The following is an 8,307-nucleotide window of genomic DNA, read 5'->3' on the forward strand; positions in this document are numbered from 1 at the left end:
ATTTCATAACTAAAACTAAACATGTATGTAGACACAACGCTGTTTCGTTTGAGTTTAGGAGTTGATTATATTACATGTGAAATCTGATTCGTGGTGCTCTAAGATTCTTGGAGGATGAGGAGGGGGGCATGTGTCTCTCGTATCAGTACAGTATGTTCGGATGTTGTTGCCATGACAAGAAGATCGATGTGGTTTCCATGGAAACTGCGTTTTTACGAGGTGATGGCCAAAAAGTGTGCGTTCAGTCAGCAAGATATAGATGTTTATAGATTTCTACACAATTTAGTATGCCAGTTTTATCATAGGCTCTACAAATAATTGCTTGAAATATTACATTTAAGCCTACTCTGTTGCCTAAAGTGACTGCAACCACAACAGGTAGGTTACAGACAGCTTATATCACCTAGTGGGGCATATTGTATTGTATATTTATCTGAATTAAAACCTATATTTCTGGATCCAACTAGTCCAACCACTAAATTATTGTTTTTCTAGGTCACTATTCATGTTATGAACACCAGAGGTCAAAACTAATAAATTGTAGTCCACAACATGTAAGGTTTTTAAAAAGGTTTTCATTTTAATAAATATATAAATACTGCAAAAATAAGACTTGTCGGAACAAACAGAGCATTACAGACAATAAAATTCAACAGCAAAATAAAAATATTTCTTACACATTCAATAATTTTCCCTTCATATCAGTATCAGGCATTAACAACCATACCCATTGCTCACAAATTTTAAAAAACATATCCCGTCAGCGCAAATAATAGATATATAAACTTTCACTTATCAAAATATATGCATTTTGCCAATTTGGTAATATACAGATTAAGGATCATTTAAGTTACAGTTATTGTCCAGGTCATAGATTTAACTATGGTCAGTTTCAGTAGCAAGTTGATTGACAGGTGTCCCTGTCAATGTAATGAAAGGAATGTTCATGGTTGTTGTATATCAGCACAGATAATCCATTATATTGAACAGATACTCAGGTCAATCTCTTCAAAAATGGAAGGCAGTCGGGAGGAGGCAAGATCAGGGGGGGGCCATTCTAGCTAGCCAATGTGAGGGCAGATATGCGTGTGAAAAACAGTCACAACTCCGATATAAAGTGTTTTTTTCTCAAAGTTGCCGGGATGTCGTCTGACATATTTATATCAATACACTCGTAACGACCTAAGCATCAAGAAACATGTATTAGATAAAATAAGCCACATGTAGAAGATAAGCCATTCATTTTTTTGTTAACCAAATTTGATACTCTCATTGACCTCCATACAAAAACTCATCGCTGGTGAAGACAGATTTTGGGCCGTTATTCCTCTCGCTTCGCTTCTTCCTCTCTGGTGTATTGGTCTGTTAGTGTTGCTAGGGTTGGTTGACTTGACCCATGAACAGTACAGCACCTGGGAGGGGAAAACAAACATATTTTATATTAGAGGACGAACAAGGTAGGAAGTATGTCAAAGTGTCTGAGGGACAAAGAGAATTCCATACAAGATCATTCAGTATATGCAGGGCCAAAATAGCAGGACTTCCCCTGAACCTACTTGAAAGTGTATGCACTTATATAAAAAGGGCACAGCTAGCTGGACTTGTGGTGATTTGAGACATTGGATAACCAAGGCTAACATGATGTAGTTTTTAACATAGATGGTGGTGTAGGCACATTAGAGGAAGCTCACCTGTGGACTTGTGTTGGATGAGGAAAAGAAAGGGCCTGTCCATGGTGATCTCCTCTATTGCCATACGAGAGAACATAATGGCAGCTGTAAGTGGTAAAGAGAGGAGACAATACAGTCAAAACAACTCTGTACAGTAACATCACTTTAACATCAATTCATTATTGTTATGTACATCCGTATAACAAGCACTGTCAAAACACAACCCTGTAGCCTATGCTATCATCAATTCCTCATAAATGTATTGTCTTTATGTACATCTGTCTAAAAGACAAGTCAAAACACTTCTTTATACTATTGGTTAAATCATCAGGAATAAGTATTGGTCTTGTAATGTACCTGTGGCAGATGATCCCTCGGTTCCCTTCTCGTTCACCTCAATCTTGACTTTCTGCAGAACCTTGGACACACACAGCCTTTCCTCAGCTGGCAGAGAAATAAAGAGAGGGAGTTTAAATTAGCTGTCTAAAAAGAATGAGAAGCATGCAGTATTCTGTATTTGCTAAACACACCAACTGATCATACCAAGTCTGTCACTTTCCAATGTCCATACTTTCATACCACAGAATGTATGCCCAATACATTCCTTCATTCTAAAGTGAAATGCTAGTAGTGTGGATATTGCAACAGAGCCAATCCTATCCCCTACATAGTGCCCTACATTTGACCAGAGGCCTGGGCCCTGGTCAAAGGTAGTGCAATATATAAAGAATAGGCTGCCACTTCAGACACCAGTTCCTAAGTGATGAATGGTAGGGTACTCACTGGTGATGCGAGTGAAGTCTGCTTTGGCCAGGTTGAACATGTCCCCCAACCCCATGCTGGTCAGTGTAGACTTCAGATCCACCTCAGTGTCCAGGGTAAACTTGGGCAGAGCCAGTTGACGCTTGACGCTCCTCAGCTCCTCTCTCCACTGTTGCAGGCGTCTGGTGGTCAGCTCGCTACTGAGCACGCTCACTGGCCTCTCGGACTCGAAGGGGGTGACCAGCAGCATGCTCAGGGAATCTCCCTCGTACGGAACCTCGATGACATCATAGTCCACACCGTCGGGGGTCACGAACTCACCTGTAGAGGAGAAGAGAGGAGAGGTTGGATTAGTTTCAGTTTGATTGGTGGAGGTAGTACTTGTAGTCATGTCTGTTTTAAACACTGGCTGCTGGGCTGCGGTGGACTCGTTTGAATCACTTTTGAAGAACGCATGCCTTAAGGACCAAGTCCTAACTAAATGTGTGTAAATAATATCGATGGAAGACACGAAAACTTGAGTTACATTTACAGATCACATGTTAGGATTCTGCCAAAATGAGATATTCTAAGTTAACTTCTAAAGTATTTAAAAAGAAGAGAGGATGTACTCATGTTAAGGCGATTTAAAAATGTCTCATGGGAAAATTCTACACTTGAAAAACATCCTGAGGTACCCACCGTAGTTAAAGTGGTGTGTGAGCCTCATCATAGGTACGGGCACAGAGCTGCCATTGGCACAATGGAACAGCCTCTCCTCGGTCATCTTGGGGTCAAAGGGCACCTTCCATAACCCCTGGAAGTGCAGAGCGTTCAGTAGGACCACGCGAGTTTCGTCAGTCAGAGCACCGGACGACAGGAATGAAGGGATGGTACCTGGAGCAGAGAGAAGAGAGGAAAGAGAGTGTTAGGGAGGTTTGTTTTGATTATAAATCTGTCTCATCCCACAAAGAATTTGATTTTCTGGAGAAAACAAGCAACTTGTATCCTCTCTGTCTGTCACTGGTTGTGTTGTATGCATTGTTGTTGCTCTAGCTACTACAACTTCATCGATTTTAACAAAGTGCACTTGCAATATGTGGTGATGTGCATGACATTGAAGGTATGAGCCAATACTACACTACTGTATCTCACCCGCGGTGTGGTCAGAGACCCAGGCATTGATGGATTCCAGGGCCTGGTCTGGCCTGGAGAAGTCCAATTGGTGAGGGGAGGCCTGGAAGGCTTTCCCCAGCCCCCTCCTGAAGCCTTTCTCCAGAGCCATCTTCTTCTCTACCATGATGCCACTGGCCAACTCCACTCCCTTCTCACTGGAGAGGTTCTGCTGTAGCAGACGCTGCTGACGTGACATCCCTTGCTCTGGAGGAGAGGAATCATTTATTTTAATTTATGATTAAAAGTACAAAAAGTCTGGAAAGGAAGAGAAGGAGGAGAAGTGGAATGGAAAGAATGAGAGAATGAATGAGTCACGATTGCATATAGAGATGGTGAGAAAGTGTGGATGTTGCTCGTCGCCGGCTAGGATGGCTCTTTTTGTTTTGATTATGTCAGCCTGGAGTTATGTTATTGTCAAGGCCTCATTGTGTAGACAAAACCAAGTCTACCATCTGTCTCACTTTGCAAAACTCATTCAACTACCCTATGTAGTTGCATGAGATGACGCAGATGCTACACCAAAGGACTGTTTTGCTAGCACAGACTGGAATATGTTCCGGGATTCATCCAATGTCATTGAGGCGTATACGATCTCAGTCATCGGCTTCATCAATAAGTGCATCGACGACGTCGTCCCCACAGTGACCGTACATACATATCCCCACCAGAAGCCATGGATTAAAGGCAACATCCACATTGAGATAAAGGCTAGAGCTGACAGTTTAAAGGAGCGGGACTCTAATCCGGACACCTATAAGAAATCCCGTTATGCCCTCAGACAAACTATCAAACAAGCAAAGCATCAATACAGGATTAAGATTGACTCCTACTACACCGGCTCTGACGCTCGTCGCCAACAGATCCACAGATGATGCCATCTCAATTGCACTCCACACCGCCCTTTCTCACCTGGACAAAAGGAACACCTATGTGAGAATGCTGTTAATCGACTACAGCTCAGTGTTCAACACCTTAGTGCCTACGAAGCTCACCACTAAGCTAAGAACTCTGGGACTAAACACCGCCCTCTGCAACTGGATCCTGAACTTCCTGACAGGCCGCCCCCAGGTGGTAAGAGTAGGCAACAACATGTCTGCCACGCTGATCCTTAACACAGGGGCCCCCCAGGGGTGTGTACTTAGTCCCCTCTTGTATTCCCTGTTCACCCATGACTGTGTGGCCAAACACGACTCCAACACCATCATTAAGTTTACTGATGACACAACAGTGGTAGGCCTGATCACCAACAACGATAGGGACGAGGTCAGAGAACTGGCAGTGTGGTGCCAGGACAACAACCTCTCCCTCAATGTGAGCAAGACAAAGGAGCTGATCGTGGACTACAGGAAAAGGCGGGCCGAACAGGCCCCCATTAACATTGATGGGGCTGTAGTGGAGCGGGTCGAGAGTTTCAAGTTCCTTGGTGTCCACACCACCAACAAACTATCATGGTCCAGACATATCAAGAAAGTCATGAAGAGGGCACGACAAAACCTTTTCCCCCTCAGGAGACTGAAAAGATTTAGCATGATCCCCTAGAACCTCAAAAGGTTCTACAGCTGCACCATTGAGAGCATCCTGACTGGTTGCATCACCGCCTGGTATGGTAACTGCTCGGCATCTGACCGTAAGGCGCTACAGAGGGTAGTGCGAATGTCCCAATACATCACTGCAGCCAAGCTTCTTGCCATCCAGGACCTATATAATAGGTGGTGTCAGAGGAAAGCCCATAAAATTGTCAGAGACTCCAGTCACCCAGGTGATAGACTGTTTTCTCTGCCACCACACGGCAAGCGGTACCAGAGCGCCATGTCTAGGACCAAAAGGCGCCTCAACAGCTTCTACCCCCAAGCCATTAGACTGCTGAACAATTCATAAAATTCACCACCGGACAATTTACATTGACACCCCCCCCCTCTTGTACACAGCTACTACTCACTGTTTGTTTGTTACCTATGCATAGTCACTTCTTCCCCACCTACATGTACAGATTACCTCAACTAGCTTGTACCCCTGCACACTCATTTGGTACCAGTGCACCCTGTATATATCCTCGTTATTCTTAATCTTTTTGTGTTACATTTTATTATTACATTTTATATAGCATACTTGGTAAATATTTTCTTTTCTTTTTGAACTGCACTTTTTTGTGGCAAATTAAGTTTGATTTGATGTCATTATACAACACAGCTGTGGTAAGAGGCTACAAAACAGCCCACCCTTACCTTGTAGAGAGAAGCCCAATTTGGCGTTGAGTGTCTTCCGGGTGTTGCCCCCAGCGCCCAGCTGAGCCATGCCCAGGATGGTGGCCACGCCGTAGGGTGAGAAGGCCAAGTTAGAGCCCCTGGAGGTCTGGGCCACATGGGAGAAGACCCGCATCCCAAAGTCTGTCTGTTTCTCCTGGAGGTTAGAGAGGGCCGCTCCAGAGAGGCTGAGGAGGAAGCACACGTACAGGCACAGCATCCTGGGGAAAGGAAGGAGGGATGAGTGGAATGTTAGACACCTCTAACAACATTATCTAAAGCAGCCTGGGCAAAGGAGGAGGAGAGAGGGTTAAAGGAATCTAACAACATTGTAAACAGGTAAAGCATTTTTGGGAGATGGGGAAGATTGAACAAGAATAAAGATAAAGAATCCTAGGAGAGAGGGAAGCGAGGAGAGAGAGATTTGTGAAATTATAGAGATTCAACAATATTCAAAAATTGGGAGAGGACAGGGGAGAAAGATGAGTCAAATGATAGAAGGATCAAAGAAAGACTGAACAAGAAGATGAAAGATGAAAAGATCCTTCAGATGCATTGTTGCGGTACATACAAGAGTGTTACCCGAGGGGTTACATAAAACCATAGTTGTTCAAATCGTATGTTCTCTACAAATACACAGGTCCGTTTCGGTCTCAGTTGCATAAATTATTTTGCACAGTTTCTGCTTACTAGCCATTCGAATTTAGAACCATTTTAAAAAGCATTCCACAGTGTGTTTATAAATCTGTTTCTTGTTGGGCAACCTTCAAAGATACTTTCTATTCCACCGGACCAGTATAGACATCACAGACAGAGGTATGTAACCACACTTCTGGATGAAGGATAGTAAATCAAAATAGTTTATATGGTTATATTCACCAGGCAGCAAATGGAATAAAACTGACTCAAACAGGGAGGTTCTATGCAGGAAATTGACCAATAAGAAACATCTTTGTTTTCTGTAGCAAAACATTTAGCTATGGTGTCTACTAATGAATACGACCCTGGTTCTCAATGGAAAACAAACCATGGCACAGTGACCCTGGCATTGGTTTACTGTGGTACAGACATGGGTGAGACAAAACAAGAGACAAGACCCAGGTGCCAACCTTGGGCATGTTGGCGTGACACACACACACACACACACACACAGAGAGACAGAAAGAGATAGAGAGAGAGAGACAGAGAGAAAGTGAGTGTGTGGGAGAGAAATGTTTATTGGGGTGCAACTTTGTATGCTATTGTCATTTGTTGTTGTCCTATATTTGTTTTCATATATGTAAAAAAGTATGCTTCTTAATTTTTTAATCAGACTGTTTAATTGTATACTTGGACCATAATGCTTCATAATAAAACATATTTGAAACAGAATGGTTCATTTTGCCCTCAAGGCTTTAGTGCAGCGGTGGTCATTTGAGTTCATACATCTTTAAACACACATTTCTGTTGTAGAATTTGAAAATATACAGTGTTTTTCCCCCAGAAGTTCAGGGTTCAAATATTGACTCATGCAACATGTTGTCTGTATGCAAATTGCAGTGCAATTGTTACAACCTCTGAGTTTGTTTAGTGATGCACACAGACAATATATATATCCATTTGATGATTTGTTTCATAATAATAACAACAAATGGAAAACAAGACTAAGTTTGCCTTATGAGCATATTTCCAAGAACTTTAACATTTGCTCTAAAGAATATAATCATAAACGTACTCTTACCTTGAAGTTGAAGTGTTGAAAGATGTAGACGAACTTGATGAAGATTAGCTTGATGTAGCTCTTGAGTTGCTTGAGAGTTGCTGGAATAGTAATAGCTCAGTCGTTCAGTGTTTTCCCTGTGAGTTATTAGAGAAGCATCATTTGAGTGTGAGTGTGTGTGTAAGAGTTCTACTGCTTTATATAGCGTAGACTAGCGGCATTGCTCCCTAGGCCCCTCCCTCTTCCCTCTAGGCCCCATTCCAGTAGACATGTGCAGAGAGGAAGTTACTTGTGACTATGAGGTCGACATCCCTTACTGCTTAGACAGGCTTCTACTCCCTAGCGAGGCTGTTACACACACACACACACACACACACACACACACACACACACACACACACACACACACACACACACACACACACACACACACACACACACACACACACACACACACACACACACACACACACACACACACACACATGCTTTCACTCTCTTTCTCACTCTGGCACACACACACTCACTTATGTCCTCTTTATCACTCTCTACCTCACACAGAGACTCAGGAACATTTTTCTCTTTGTTTCTTTTTGCACTTGGGGAGAGAGAGCGAGAGAGGGGGAGGGGGGGGGTTCAGTCATGCTATTTACTCAGGGGAGTTTGGAGCTCCCATTGTCTGGCAAAGGTCAGGTGGTTCCAATTCTACCTGTCTCTGTGTCTACTCGTCCATCCCCGCTCTTCCCATGTAGTTCTCTCTCTATTCCTCTTTCTCTCC

At 43.1% G+C, this 8,307-nt stretch overlaps 1 protein-coding gene across 1 annotated transcript; it reads right to left on the minus strand.

The window, feature by feature from the left end:
• Window positions 1-555: 555 nt before the first annotated feature.
• Window positions 556-7,728, minus strand: LOC124014143 (plasminogen activator inhibitor 1-like). The gene is made up of 8 exons (XM_046328885.1): window positions 7,551-7,728; window positions 5,813-6,051; window positions 3,567-3,791; window positions 3,114-3,308; window positions 2,454-2,753; window positions 2,028-2,114; window positions 1,692-1,775; window positions 556-1,412 (listed from the first exon to the last, which is right to left on the minus strand). The coding sequence occupies exons 2-8, from the start codon at window positions 6,048-6,050 to the stop codon at window positions 1,375-1,377; spliced, it is 1,167 nt and encodes a 388-aa protein (XP_046184841.1). The 5' UTR covers window position 6,051; window positions 7,551-7,728; the 3' UTR covers window positions 556-1,374.
• Between the last annotated feature and the right edge of the window lie 579 nt (window positions 7,729-8,307).

This window comes from Oncorhynchus gorbuscha, linkage group LG25 (genome assembly GCF_021184085.1).
Source record: "Oncorhynchus gorbuscha isolate QuinsamMale2020 ecotype Even-year linkage group LG25, OgorEven_v1.0, whole genome shotgun sequence".
In the NCBI taxonomy this organism is placed as follows: Eukaryota; Metazoa; Chordata; class Actinopteri; order Salmoniformes; family Salmonidae; genus Oncorhynchus; species Oncorhynchus gorbuscha.

What these genes read in the sequence shown, in the direction of transcription:
- LOC124014143 (XM_046328885.1), bottom strand. Translation starts at nt 6,050, where the DNA reads ATGCTGTGCCTGTACGTGTGCTTCCTCCTCAGCCTCTCTGGAGCGGCC. An exon ending in ATTGGGCTTCTCTCTACAAG is followed by an intron (nt 3,792 to 5,812) that starts GTAAGGGTGGGC and finishes CCTCTCCTCCAG; the next exon opens with AGCAAGGGATGTCACGTCAG. An exon ending in CATCCAACACAAGTCCACAG is followed by an intron (nt 1,413 to 1,691) that starts GTGAGCTTCCTC and finishes TTCCCCTCCCAG; the next exon opens with GTGCTGTACTGTTCATGGGT.